Source organism: Myotis davidii, unplaced genomic scaffold, assembly GCF_000327345.1.
Source record: "Myotis davidii unplaced genomic scaffold, ASM32734v1 scaffold173, whole genome shotgun sequence".
NCBI classification, from domain to species: domain Eukaryota; kingdom Metazoa; phylum Chordata; class Mammalia; order Chiroptera; family Vespertilionidae; genus Myotis; species Myotis davidii.
The window spans coordinates 91,804-106,778 of record NW_006286303.1 but is presented as its reverse complement, the minus strand read 5'-3'; the positions used below and the strand labels follow the sequence as shown (position 1 = coordinate 106,778).

Genomic DNA, 14,975 nt, shown 5'->3' with positions numbered 1-14,975 from the left:
TGTAGTGGGACTTTGGTGCTCACTGAGTCTGCCCCCTGAGTGTGTCCCTTATGGATCTAAGGAGTTGTAATCTGGATGGTCTCACTCTGACCACTGGGTACACTGGCTCTTGGATCTCTGAGGAGGTGCAAATTTAGCCTCTTCCTGAGGCTATCCAGCAGGAACTATGGAGAGATCTGCAAATTCCTCTTCTTTGGGGTTTGGCGCTGCCTAGATGAGGCCCAGCTGTGAAGCACTGCAAGCTGCTGTGGGGCCTTGGGCCTTCTTTTGGAAGTTCTGGGTCTCTCTGACCCAACTGCAGATTGTTAGTTAATTTTCAGGTTGCAAAGGGCCAGGCGTTTCATATGCAAAAGCCTCTGTGCACAGCTTGGGTGGGGCGGAGTTTCAGGGAATCAACAGGGTGGAGCAAATAGCTATGGCTGATCCTTAGTCCTACCCTAAGAGGCCCCGGGTCTCAGTGTCCCGGTAATCGCTGCCAGCATCTCTGAGAGAAAGCCGCCCTCGAGTTCCAACTGACGCCAGACTGTCCAGTTTCACCCCGTATGAGTCTGGATCCCCAGAGACTTGCCTGGAACTGGAGTTCAGAGCAGTCGGGAGCTTGAGACTCCCTCTGGATTGAAAAGACAACTGTGTCCTCAGTTGCCAGCCCTTTTGGCATGAGCCTCCATACCTCTGCACTTCTGCAGCTTCTCTGAGTCTCAGTGTGCTTTTCTCTTTCCTTCTAGTTGTAGAATTTCCACTTAGCCAGCCTTCCTATGGTTCTGGATGATGTCTGTTTTGTCTTTTAGTTGTATTTTTGAAGTGGTTGTGCGAGGCAGCAATTTCCTGTGTTTACCTATGCCGCCATCTTGGTTTCCTCTGCAACAACTTCTTTCAAGAACTACTTTTAATATTTTAAAAACTATCTTAAAATTCTTCCAGGTAAAAGTAGCCATTCTATGCTATGAGTTACTTACAGCTAATCTATAGCCACCAGCCAATTACAGTTGAGCAGTTACATTTACATTTCTCACTCATCACCACATTCTTCTTTCTTTATTCTCTTCCTTGTTTAATTTTTTTTTTAAAATATATATTTTATTGAGTTTTTACAGAGAGGAAGGGAGAGGGATAGAGAGTTAGAAACATCGATGAGAGAGAAACACCGATCAGCTGCCTCCCGCACAGTCCCCACTGGGGATGTGCCTGCAACCAAGGTACATGCCCTTGACCGGAATCGAACCTGGGACCCTTCAGTCCCCAGGCCAACGCTCTATCCAGTGAGCCAAACCGGTTAGGGCTTCCTTGTTTAATTTTATTAGATACATGTGTTGCTATATCTTCTATGTAGACAAAATAATAATTGATATTTATTGAGGGCTTTATATGTGCCAAGACACAGTGTAAAGTACACTGCAAGTATTAAATTCTCACAATTCTAAAAAGTGAAGGTACTGTTACTTTTCTAGATGCAGAAACTTGCTCAAGGTTGTAATTATTATCTATGGCCAAAGACTAGATGAAACAAATTTTCAAACTTAAAAAAAGTTTGTGGTTGACAACCCACACTCAAAAACAGACACATTTCCTGTCTTTGTGTCTTAAATTCTTCAGTACTAAATCACTGGCCTCTCATCTTCAATTGCTCTGTCTATGGTTTTATGAATAAAATTTGTTTGTAACACTGACTTTTCATAACAGCTGTATCTACCACTGGAAATTTTTAGCTAAACACAGCAAAATCCCTGCTCAAAAGCATTCTTGCTTTAAACTAACAATTTCAAATGGTAGATTTATCCTTTTTTTTAAAGTGTTTTTTTTTTTTAAATTGATTTCGGAGGAGGGGGGAGAGAGAGAGAAAGAAAGAGAGAGAAAATTAGCAATGATGAGAGAATCATTGATCGGCTGCCCCCTGCGCTGGGATTGAGCCCACAACCTGGGCATATGCCCTGACTGGGAATTGAACCTTCGCCTCCTGATTCATAGATTGACGCTCAAACACTGAGCCACACTGGCCGGGCTAGATTTATCATTTTTACAAGGATTTTTAAAAAGTTCGCCAAGCCCTAGCTGGTTTGGCTCAGTGCATAGAGGTTCGGCCTGTGGACTGAAAGGTCCTGGGTTCGATTCCTGTCAGGGGTGCATGCCCGGGTTGTGGACTTGATTCCCAGTAGCGGGCATGCAGGGGACAGCTGATCAATGATTCTTCTCTCTCATCATTGATGTTTCTGTCTCTCCCAATCCCTTCCTCTCTGAAATCTATAAAAAAATAAATAAATAAATAAAGTTAGCCAAAACAGGAAAAAAAAAAGTTACCCAAGCCATAGCATCAAAAAATTTGGGTAGATTTTTCTTTAAGGATAATTCTAAATTTAAAAAAAAATGCTCCTTGATGCCTTATCAAGATTACTTTCTCAGTAGTTAACATTTAATATAGTGTGGCTAGGTAGCTTGAATTGGTTACCTGGCCTGTTAGGACACATAAAAGAATCAACCAATGAATGCATAAATAAATGGGGCAACAAATTGCCATCTCTCTCTCTCTCTAAAAAATCAACAAGTTTAATGTAATAATATGTAGTATTTCTGTGAAAATTAAAAGTGCTATAGAATTCAGAAAGCCAGTTATAGTGTCAGCAAAGTTGAAATGATGTAGTTAAACCCTTATATGAAATAACTTATATTTCTAATACATTTACCTAAGTTGACTATGTGCCAGGAATATGAAAATAATGCACAGTACTGATTATCGTATATAATATTAGTGATAATTATGTTTGCCTTATTTTATCATATTTAAGCACTAATTATATTTTTTCAGGAGAACGCCCATATAAATGTGAACTTTGCCCTTACTCAAGTTCTCAGAAGACTCATCTAACTAGACACATGCGTACTCATTCAGGTTGGTAAGAAATGGGAACTTTTCTATCATTTATAGTAAACTACCATTATAAGGAAGTTCTATACCTGGAACTGGGTAATTATATATGATTACATTTTTAAATATAATTTAGAAACTAGTTAAAAATCAGTATTCTTTTACTATGGAGTTCTGTTTAAAGGGGGGATTCTTAATGAATAGGTAGAACTTTTGTAAATGTAAATGTGTACTTTTCTGGGAGGAGGGTTCTTAATTTTCATTAGCTCTTCAATAAATTCAGTGACACATAGACCAAGGCTGGTTAATGCTTTTTGAACAACTCCTACTTTCTCACACTCCTTCAACAGAGTATGACACCAAATTTCATAGTGTGTGGTTCCCAGGCTGTATGGCAGTGGTGGTGAACCTTTTGAGCTTGGCGTGTCAGCATTTTGAAAAACCCTAACTTAACTCTGGTGCCGTGTCACATATAGAAATTTTTTGATATTTGCAACAATAGTAAAACAGAGACTTATATTTTTGATATTTATTTTATATATTTAAATGCCATTTAACAAAGAAAAATAAACCAAAAAAAAATGAGTTAGCGTGTCACCTTTGTCACATGTGTCATAGGTTCACCATCACTGCTCTAGGGATTCCTTCTGAACTCAGGTCTTGAAATTTGGATTTGTTCTATTTTGAAAGTTGATAGGGCTTCTCTGAGGACTGATATACAAAAGCCTACCTTTAAAGAATTATACGTAATGTGAGATATTAACTTATTAGCCTATAATAGATAGAATTCAGACAGTAACAAGTAGGAGATTCATGTACTACAGTGAAAGATGAGGATCACCAACCAGAATTGGACTCCAGTATCAAGCTGGCCAAGTTAAAAATATCAGTCTAGGTAGTCTTGTGATTGATAATTATTTCATTTTGGCCACGATTGACCCTTGGTGAACTCCATGTCTCCTTTCAGATTTAGAATATACGTTATGTACCCTTGTGGACAAACTATGCTAAATACAATCTTGTTGTTTACAAACATCTATGTAGACCAAGCCTGGGCCACATAAACAAGGTTTAAGTTTATGTGGGCTGCAAAAAAACAGAAGCTTCAATTTTCATAGAAACATAGGTTTTTTTCTATACAGACATGCTGAATACTAAGGGCTAAATTAAATGAATAATTGTTAACATGAAATAATAGAACATTTTAATAAAAATCAGTTTTTTTCCTTGAACATTAACTTACCAGACACTGAATAACTGCACAAATTAATAAGCGTAATGCAAATAAACCTATTTTCTTGTTCTCCAAAAGCGAAATATTTTCTGTTGCACACACCAAACAAGTCAGTCCAATATTAATGACGTGGCAATCAGATGCTGAAATATTCGCTGCTAGTATTAGTGGAGAGAAATGGTGCGCCTGCCTGTAAGGCGCATAAGGGAAATGAATGCAACACAATTATAGTAATCAGTCATTAGCGAACGTTGTAGTTCGTTATTAATAATTATGTATAACAGGATATTGTAAAAATTAAGTTACGAAATTTTTATTAAAACGTATCTTATATGCCGTTATATTGGCTGGGCCACAAAAATATTCATTGTGGGCCACATGTGGCCCGTGGGCCACGAGTTTGACATGCTTGATGTAGACCTACCTCAAGTTAACGGTTATTGTAAATCTGTGTGTCCAATTGGGTAGTCACTAGCTGCATGTGGTTATTGAGCTTGGGAAATGTGGTTGATTGGAATTGAGTTGTATAAAATACTAAAATTCAAACAGTATGAAGAAAATCCAAATACTCTATTTTTAAAATATTAATTACATGTTGACATAATATTGAATATATTAGGCCAAATAGTAAATCCATTTTACGTTTGTAATGTGACTACTGGAAAATTTAAAATTAAATATGTTGCTTGCATTTTTAAAAAAAATATATATATTTTTTTTGATTTCAGAGAGGAAGGGAGAGAGAGAGAGAAACATCAGTTATGAGAGAGAATCATTGATCTGCTACCCTCTTGCAAGCCCCACACTGGGGATCAAGCTGCAACTTGGGCATGTGCCCTGACTGGGAATTGAACCATAACCTCCTGGTTTATAGGTTGACACTCAGCCACTGAGCCGTGCTGGTTGGGCTTGTTTGCATTTTATTGTTATTGAATATAGCTGTCTTATGTCAGTGATAAGACTGGTTATAGTACAGATTCTGATTTATGAACGGGTCACATAGTATGCTTGCTAGCCTTTCTTGACCCTATATGCCTGTCATGTTAATATATACTTTGAGTGTACCTTCTAAATCTCCAAAGCTATTGAGTTGGATCATTTAACCAGAACCTGGCTATGTTACCTTTCAGAGTTTCCTGGTTTCATTTTCTGAGGGTAACTTGGATGATATCTAAAGCTTTGCTGAGGCTAGTAGACATATATCCTGTTGGTAGATAGTAAGCTCTAGCCCAGCTGTGGGCAAACTACAGCCCACGGGCCAGATGCGGCCCGTTTGAAATGAATAGAGCTAAAAAAAAAAAAAAAAAAAAAGACCATACCCTTTTATGTAATGATGTTTACTTTGAATTTATATTAGTTCACACAAACACTCCATCCATGCTTTTGTTCCGGCCCTCCGGTCCAGTTTAAGAACCCATTGTGGTCCTCGAGTCAAAAAGTTTGCCCACCCCTGCTCTAGCCCTTAAATAAAACATTTAAGAGCTTTACACGAGTTAATTCATTTAATTATCCTATCCTATATAACAAAACCCTAATATGCAAATTGACCGAACCATAGAACAACGGGTTGCTATGACGTGAACTGACCACCAGGGGGTAAACGCTCAATGCAGGAGCTGCCCCCTGGTGGTCAGTGCGCTCCCACAGAAGGAGCGCTGCTCAGCCAGAAGCCAGGCTCACGGCTGGAAAGTGCAGCAGACGGTTAAGGAGCGAGGGGTCCCGGACTGCGAGAGCCCCAGACTGCAAGAGGGATGTCTGCCGGCTTAGGTCTGATCCCCCCGTGGACATCCCTTGAGGGTTTCCAGACTGTGAGAGGGCACAGGCTGAGCCGAGGGACTCACACACAGACACACACAGTGCACGAATTTCGTGCACTGGGCCTCTAGTGATATATAAGTTCTAGTACCATTTTACAAATGTGCAAACTAAGGCATTGAAGAAATGTGTCCATTTTTCTTGTAGAATGTCCTCCTTCTGGATTTGTCCTTACTTGCTTTTTCATGGTGTCGTTTAGTTTTTTCTCTGTCCCTGTGTCTTGTATTGCTTATATGCCGGAGATTAAATCTAAATGCTTGATACTTCATGATTTAAAGTCATATATCTGGTTGACCTGTACTATTAGAATGACAAAGTACTTGTATCTTCATTGAAATACTTTTGTCATTGTATAAGTATTTATCTATGGTGTTTTAATAATCTTTGCCTGAACAATTTTGAGTGTGCTGTTGTTTTTGGGTTTTCTTTGCTATATGTTTTCTTTTGAATTATTATTTTTTAAAGATTTAAAAAATATATTTTATTGATTAAGAATATATTTCTTTATTGATTTCAGAGAGGAAGGGGGAAAGAGAGATAAAAACATCAATGATGAGAGAGAATCATTGATTGGCTGTCTCCTGCATGCCCTCTACTGGAGATTGAGCCCACAACCTGGGCATATGACCTGAGTGGGAATTGAACCTTGACCTCCTGGTTCATAGGTTTATGCTCAACCACTGACCCACACTGGCCAGGCTTCCTTGCTATTCTTTTTGAACTATTCTTTAAAACAAACAAAAAACTATACCGTACTTTATTTTTTTAAATATGTTTTTATTGATTTTGAGGTTTTCTAATACTAGCAGGATTTTATGGCAATAGAAGGAAAATTGGAGCAAGTAAATTATGCTGCCATAAAATTTTAAACACATTTCTACATCTTCCCATTCCTTGACTATGTAAATATCCTCATTTGCTAGGGTTTTTTAAATGGTGCTATTTTCCTTATAATTCTTTAATTATCACAAATGTTTATTCAGAGGTAGGGTTATGTGGATAGGCAGGATATGATGACTCCTCCCTTTCCCCCAATACTAAAAATTAACCAGTTTGTTCCTACAGGTAATTGATAGAGGGTGCCTGGCTAACTGCCCATGCTAAGTGTTTATGTGGCTAAATAATCTAAATATTAGATTAAGTATATACCTGAAACCCACATAATTCTATTAGCCATCAAGTCACTCCAGTAATTTAAAATTAAAATTTTTAAAAGAAAAGAATATTTTATAGGTGAGGAAATTAGTCTTTAGAGAGTTTCCAGTACCTTGCTCAAGATCTCACAGTAAATTGCAGAATCCCATATTTGATCACCCAGATATTCTTACTCCAAAACAGTTCTTAACTATTATGCCACCTATCTTTGCCTATTCTTGTCTGTATATATAAAACAAATGCTTGTCTGCATTGAGGTGATTCACTGGAGAGAGGACAAGATACGGCCAAGCACTATGGAGTAATGTAGCATGTTGTAGAAACTTATTTACAAATTTGTTAATGAACTAACATGGAAAAGAGTTGTCCACTTAGCTACATGTCCAATCTGATGCACTTGGATATGTATTTGTTTCTGTGATCACGTGTTTTATCATCAGACATTTTCTAATCATGTAAAGCATACCATCTACATGGTTTTACTTAATGTCTGAGTAGCTTTGCTTTATGAAAATATTAAGATGTGATATGAATTTGAGAATGTTTGAGAGATGAATTTTCATAAATGTCAATTTCCATTTTTCTACTATGCATTCCATTGGACCAGTGGGGTATGGATACCATTTGGTAATATTTACTAGTGTGTGATCTAGAGGGGTATGTATTCAGGTAGAATGTGTTACTCTTATGCCTTTAATTTGGGGGTGGGGGTTCTGGTTCTGTAATGTACCTGTGATTATTACTTTGTTTGCTTATTTTACATACCATATCTATTTGTATGCCCCTTCAAATTTACCTAGTTTCTTTGGCCGTTTTTTAAAAGAAGGTGGGTAAAAATCAAGGAGAGATTTCTGACTAGGCTATATTTTTGCTTTAAAATAGCATCTTTGGCATTGGGAAAATTTGCTGAATGATGCTTGACAGCTTTTGCCTTGATGGATAAAAGGGTTAAATTTAAAGGGGGGGGAAAGGCCCTTTGCTCCCTGAGGCTAACACAGTGTTTTAAAACTTGTGTGGAAGGTCTGGGAGTGTAGCTTAGAGTATAAGTTATTTCTTTAAAGTCTCAAGACTTATCTTTAAAATATCTGAATTTTATATTCCACTCCATTATACTTTTTTTAACTAAACATAAAACATTAGAAGTTATTTTCTTTGAGGGTCCTCACTCCAAAATTGCCATCCAGAGCTGAACTTGGCCAGTAATTGTTGTGTATTAACAAATGTCTGCTCTTTAATAGTTCTTGAGAGCCTTACGTTGATGAAATTTTTAGGCGATGATGGCTGTGAGATACTTATTTCTTCATTTAGTTTCACAATCAATGTCAGGGGATGGAGAAAAGATATACAAGTAAATATGGTAAATGTAAAGTGCATGAAATTGTCTTCAATATATAGTTTTTGTGGGTTTTTTGTTAGCATAATCCAATTCCTTATATCTTAATGATCTTGCATTCATTTTTTAATATGTCTTTGATGTCTCATTTACTTTTAGGTGAGAAGCCATTTAAATGTGATCAGTGTAGTTATGTGGCCTCCAATCAACATGAAGTAACTCGCCATGCAAGACAGGTTCACAATGGGCCTAAACCTCTTAACTGCCCACACTGTGACTATAAAACAGCAGATAGAAGTAACTTCAAAAAACACGTGGAGCTACATGTTAATCCACGGCAATTCAATTGTCCTGTATGCGATTATGCAGCTTCCAAGAAGTGTAATCTGCAGTATCATTTCAAATCCAAGCATCCCACTTGTCCTAATAAAACAATGGATGTTTCAAAAGTGAAACTAAAGAAAACCAAAAAGCGAGAGGCTGACTTGCCTGATAACAATAATACCAATGAGAAAACAGAAACAGAGCAGACAAAAATAAAGGGGGATGTAGCTGGAAAGAAAAATGAGAAGTCTGTAAAAGTGGAGAAAAAAGATAATGCTTCGAAAGAGAAAAAGCCTTGTAGTAATGCTTCAATCCAGGTGACTACCAGAACTCGGAAATCAGCAATGGAAACTAGAGAGATGGATGTGCATTCAAGAACCAATGCAGAAAAAAACTGTAAAACCAAGAAAAGCAAAAGGAAGATGGAAGCTGAAGCCCATTCCATACAAGATCCTGTTAATGATGAGCAACCTGTGACAAAAAAGAAAAAGAAGACAGAAAGCAAACCCAAAAATAGTCAGGAAGTACCAAAGTGTGAAAACAAAGTGGAGGACAATAAAAGGCAAAATACTTGTGTGAAAAAAAGTACAAAGAAGAAAACTCTGAAAAATAAATCAAGTAGAAAAAGCAGCAAGCCTGCTCAGAAGGAGACTATTCAGAGAGGGCCTGCTCAGACAGAGCCGCTGCCACCCATGGAGCCTCCTCAGGTGGGGCCTGTTGAGACAGAGCCTCCTCCTCCCATAGAGCCTGCTCCGATGGAGATTGTTCAAAAGGGGCCTGTTCAGATGGAGGAGCCTCCTGCCATGGAGCCGCCTCCTCTTACCGAGCCTCCTCCTCTTACCAAGCCTCCAATTCCCAAAAAGTCTCCTCGAAAAGATAATAAAAAGGAAAAGTCTAACATGCAGAGTGAAATGGCAAGGAAGGAGCAAGTCCTTATTGAAGTTGGCTTGGTGCCTGTTAAAGAAAGCCAACTTCTAAAGGAAAGTGCAAGTGCACAGGATTTCTTACCACCATTGCCAAAGGAAAACTTAAAAGAAGAGGAGTCAAAAGACCAAAAATTATTCACTGAATGTGAAGGAAGTAAAGAAGCCCCACTTCAAAAAGTAGAAGCAGAAGAGGCAGATAAGAGTCTAGCTGTTGTCAGGGAATCTGCCAATATTTCATCCTCTGAACAAAACTTGAATATGCTAGAGGGTGAAACTTCAGATGGTAAACATCAGACTGACACTAGGCTTTGTGAAATGGATATGGATACAGATGAGAACAAAACAGAGAATCTCCCTGGAAAAGACTCAGCAGTTGAAGAATCAGTTTCACCACCTCTTCTTCCTCTACCAACAGAAAAACAAGAAGCAGTGTCCAAAACTGCTGTAGCATCACCTCCCGTTACCATGGCAGGAAATGAGTCTCAGGAAATGGATGAAGATGAAGGTATCCATAGTCATGATGGAAGTGACCTAAGTGACAACATGTCGGAGGGTAGTGATGATTCTGGATTAAATGGGGCCCGGCCAGTTCCACAAGAAGCTAGTAGGAAAAATGCAAAGGAAGCCTCGACAGTCAAGGTGGCTGAGGGAGATTTTGTTTGTATCTTCTGTGATCGTTCTTTTAGAAAAGAAAAAGATTACAGCAAGCACCTCAATCGCCATTTGGTTAATGTATACTTCCTTGAAAAAGCAGCTAAAGGACAGGAGTAATTAAACTTTGGAAAAGGCTTCAATTCTTAGTTTGTGAGGTCCTATTACATTTTATATTCCTTTAAACTAGTAGACAACATTTAATTTTAAAATTGCTTTAATTAGTGTCCAATGTTGATTTTTAAGTGACACTCTTTTTCTTATGATTTTCTCTACCTATTGTATACATTTTAGCAAATCCAAGGGAGTTAGTGTACTAAACCAGCAGACACCTAAATCTGTTAGCTTACACATTTAATTGAAACTAGAAGGCCAAGGTGGCACAGCATTTTATTGCTTTGTTTAGCTGTAACTTGTCAGTTTACCCCTAATGTCTGTCTTCCTGTTTCAGTTTAGTTTATTCTTAGTTTCTTATGTAGCTCTATAAAAATTGGCATGCTTAAATAGCAAATTACTTGAAGAATTTGCCTGCTTTATATACAGTTAGCACTTTAAAATTTTTTTAGAGATGAGAAGAGACATTTAAATTGAAGAAAAATTCTCCAAGCAATGGACATTGTTTCAGTCCAGGAATTTACTTCCTGAGTTTTGATCAATATTTCCTATTTGTGTATGTTAATCGTCATAAAAACAATGATTTTTGGTGTTTTTTTTTTTTGGTGCTTTAATGGCTTAAGATATTGCACATTTTTTTTAACCTATGCAGTTAAATTTTTTCCTAGAAATAGCATTTGTGTTGAACAGTAACACTTTACACATATATGCATGTTTTTTTTGTCCTTTTTGGAGGGATGCTTTTAGTCTTGTTTGCAAAAGGGCAGTTTTTCTTTTGCTGCAGTTGTCTTTTTTGCAGAATATTAGTGTGTGCAAGTTGGTGAGCAAATGAAACATACAGGTTCAAGTCATTGATTTTGATTTTCACATCTTATATCTATAACTGTATTTCATATAAGTTATTTATTTTAAATGGATGTAGTAAATTCACAGCTCTCAGCTTAAACTTTGCAATAAATGAACCAGTAGACTATATTGATGGGTTTTTCTCTCAAATACCAACCATAAGTAAAATTTATTGGCCTGTTTTAGTATACTACTACTTAAATGTACAGTGTTAAGTCATATCTTTGAGGAAAACCTTTTTTCATAGATGGTTGGTGTCCATATGGCTACTCAGCTGAGTAAACAATTTTGACATTTGGAAATTGCAAACCTGGAATTAAGAGACAGATAACACATTCAAATTATACAAAATATCAATTGTGAGATTCCAAAGCCATAACAATTATACAAAAAAACCTAGGATGAGAAGAAGGTAGTATGAGTGCTGGTAGACCAGCCACTACTTCCTATGAATACAATGAAAAAGGCTGGTGAACCTTAATTACAGTCCAGATTTAAAAATCACACTTTCTCAGGGATCTCCACAAACGAGTGGGTTTCCTGGCTGTCACTGTGACAGCCTCTTTGTACAGGTGAGGCCTCAAATGAAATGCAGCTATCTTGGTGTTCCTATAGTTTGTAGGAAAAAATGTATATTCCCAAACTTACTTTGTTTTGATAGGTTCTTTGGCCAGTCGCCAAAGAATATGAAAGAATCCAACAGGATTTTTCTTGTTTATAGTAGTTATTCATTGCAGTAAAAATAAACTATGATCCCAATAAGGAATCTTAAACAATTCTGATCTTCCATTTTCTATTCTGAAATAACCATTTCATATTTCATTTATTTTCTTCTCTCTGGTGATCTCTCTGAGGTGTAGGTTGCAGAGTTTGATAGTACAACATGAAAAAAGATTAGGAAAAGCGCTGAAGTGTGGGTGGAAAACTTGTTAAAAATTTAGGAGTGAAGTTTGAGTTAAAAGACATTTGAACTTTGAATTGACTGGGAGACCAAAGATTCAAAGAAGATGATACTCTCAAGACATGAGGAGTGAATTGTGTGTTAATAGTGTGTTTTGTGTGCATGAATGGAAATTTGTAAATGATGTTGAATTCTAGGTGAATTCTTGGCTCCGACAATCATTGTCAACAGAAGATCAAGCTGCAAATATTTATGTTTTAAAACTTAAATTATAAAGCTAGTTAAATCTTTCTAACAACTAGTTTTGATGTTCATGGGTACATTTTATGTAAGTTACCTTTTACATTATGAAAAAATTCATATTAAGTACAGATTGGAGATTGGGAAACAATTTGGGGGAGAGGCTTTTGTAGATGCTTTCATGCTAAAGAAAAACATTGACTTCTTGGGAATTATTTTCTTATCTAATTTTAAAGACGAGAATGCTAAATAAAAATATGAAGGAACGTAAAATTCCTTATTGTTAAATTGATCCGTGAAAACATTGTTATTAGAAATTGGGTAGGGCTTTTGAGGCCTTTCTTCCAGAAAACAAAGACTTGATTGTCAGGCCTATATTAGGTTCTGAACCTTAATGCCATGTATTTGTACTTATTAAAAATTGTTTCAGTAAAAAGCATATTAATAATAGAACTTCTGGTCTAGTTGGGAGTTCTGCCATTTAAAAAATGTGATACTTGCATAAAACTGAATCTTTGTGTTTTCTCAGTTTCCCCTCCACTGGATAGAATTTAAGCTAGACTTCCCTTTTGATAAAAAAAAGTGAACATGTTATTTGTAAATTGATGTTTAGTGACTAGAGATAAACTTGAAATACTAGAATACATTATAAGTCTAATCCTAGGTAGTCTTATGAAAATGTATCTCCTGTCTTTTGAATCTATTTTCAATATATTTTAAGTTATATATTTTCTCTTCAGAGCTGCTTCTTTCAGGCGCTTTTTTTTTATTTTATTGAAGTGTAATTTACAAGGGGCAACATTTTTTTTTTTTTTTACAAGGTTTCTTATAACTATGGCTGGATGTTTTCACTAGTCTTCCAAGAAGGGTCATTTTATTTTTTAGAGTCACTTCTAAAGTCCTGTGGTCTTTAACTTAGGGACTATTTTTTATATGAGTGCTAATAAATATTTAAACCCAAGTAGACCTCATTACATGTCACCCTATGAATGTTGACAATGGAAGGGACTACCTTGCCTGTAGTATATCAGTACTGGACTGAAAAGCTGGGGAAGGAATATAATTTTCTTTTTTGCATAAATCAGAAAAATAGCTAGTGTGTGGAGTTTCCTTCTTGACCTCAGCAGATAAACTGAGCTGATAGTGTTAATTCAGATTCAGGAAATTATCTGAATCCTGCTTTGTGTAGATTTGCAATCTACATGCAATATTGACTAAAAAAAATAGCTTTTCAGTTTCACATGTATACATAGGCTTTCCCCACTCTTTTCAGCATCCATTAGTTAGTTAGTTATTGAACTTTGTAAACTGGCATTGAAACATTGCAACACTGTTTTGTTGTACCAATTTTATAAACTTACAGTGCAATACGTGTTATTTTTCAGAGACAAACCAAAGGTTAATTTCTCAAGGTTCTTGCTGCCTGCTTTAGCAGCCTTTGGAGGATCTTTTATATACATTTGTAATAGATGAAAAATAAAACATTGCAAATCTTCTTTCTTTTTCTTTTTAATGTTTAAACCGTGTACCAAGTTTTTGGTCCAAATCATGTAAAATAAGTTAAACTTAAATTGCATTCTATTAACCAATATGAGTGTATTTCTGTAAGCATAGTTATGTTGAAATAAAGTTTTTAAAAGCATATTATGCCTTTGTTTATTATTGGCACATCAGGTATCAAGAAATCCAGATTTATTTTGCTGAAATTGCAAATTTATTAATAATATTCTAAATTATTTTTCTCCAGACAACCCATAGTGTCTAAAAAGGTCATAGCAATCTTTATTGCTTGGGGTAACAATCTGTTGCAGTGGTTCTCAACCTTCCTAATGCCGCGACCCTTTATTACAGTTCCTCATGTTGTGACCCCCAACCATAAAATTATTTACGTTGCTACTTCATAACTGTAATTTTGCTACTGTTAGCATTTGTAATGTAAATATCTGATATGCAGGGTATATTTTCATTGTTACAAATTGAACATAATTAAAGCATAGTGATTAATCACAAAAACAATATGTAATTATACATGTGTTTTCCGATGGTCTTAGGGGACCCCTGTGAAAGGGTTGTTCGACCCCCAAAGGGGTCACGACCCACAGGTTGAGAACCACTGATCTAGTGGGTGGTAGTTCAAAGCATATATATCTTCCTGTTCTTTGCTTTCTGGAAGGTGGAGGTTGGGAGAAACAATGAGAGGACAATTCATAGGAGGTTTTATGTAGTAACTAGTGTCCTGGTGCACAGATTCGTGCACACTGAAAGGAAATTAGAAGAAATATTAATATTGCTATTCGCATCTTGCTAATGAAAATAAGATTCTACTGAGTCTCGTGTCTACCTACTCTAGGACTTCTGTGAGGACCAAATGAGATGAGGCACGGGAAAACGCTTCACAGACATTTGGTTAAGCTAAAATGTTTGCACCTGGCTATAAAGCAAGTCAAGTTCCTGAGCTGAAGAAACTCCCAGGATGGTAGTCACTAGGGAGAGGAAGCCAGGTGTTGCTCTGTGACATTACCCGGTGCCCACAGCAACTGTTTCTGGGCTGGGCTGTGGGCTGCATTTTGGGTCGT

General features: G+C 36.8%; 1 protein-coding gene across 1 annotated transcript in view; it reads left to right on the top strand.

Moving 5' to 3' along the window:
- The window catches only part of REST (RE1-silencing transcription factor), a 23,286-nt gene extending 9,243 nt beyond the window's left edge, over positions 1-14,043 (top strand). Inside the window, exons 3-4 of the mRNA XM_006757783.2 lie at positions 2,801-2,884; positions 8,557-14,043. Coding sequence (XP_006757846.1) covers positions 2,801-2,884; positions 8,557-10,418 — 1,946 coding nt within the window. The 3' untranslated portion in view covers positions 10,419-14,043. The remainder of the gene's footprint in view (positions 1-2,800; positions 2,885-8,556) is intronic.
- Positions 14,044-14,975: the final 932 nt, after the last annotated feature.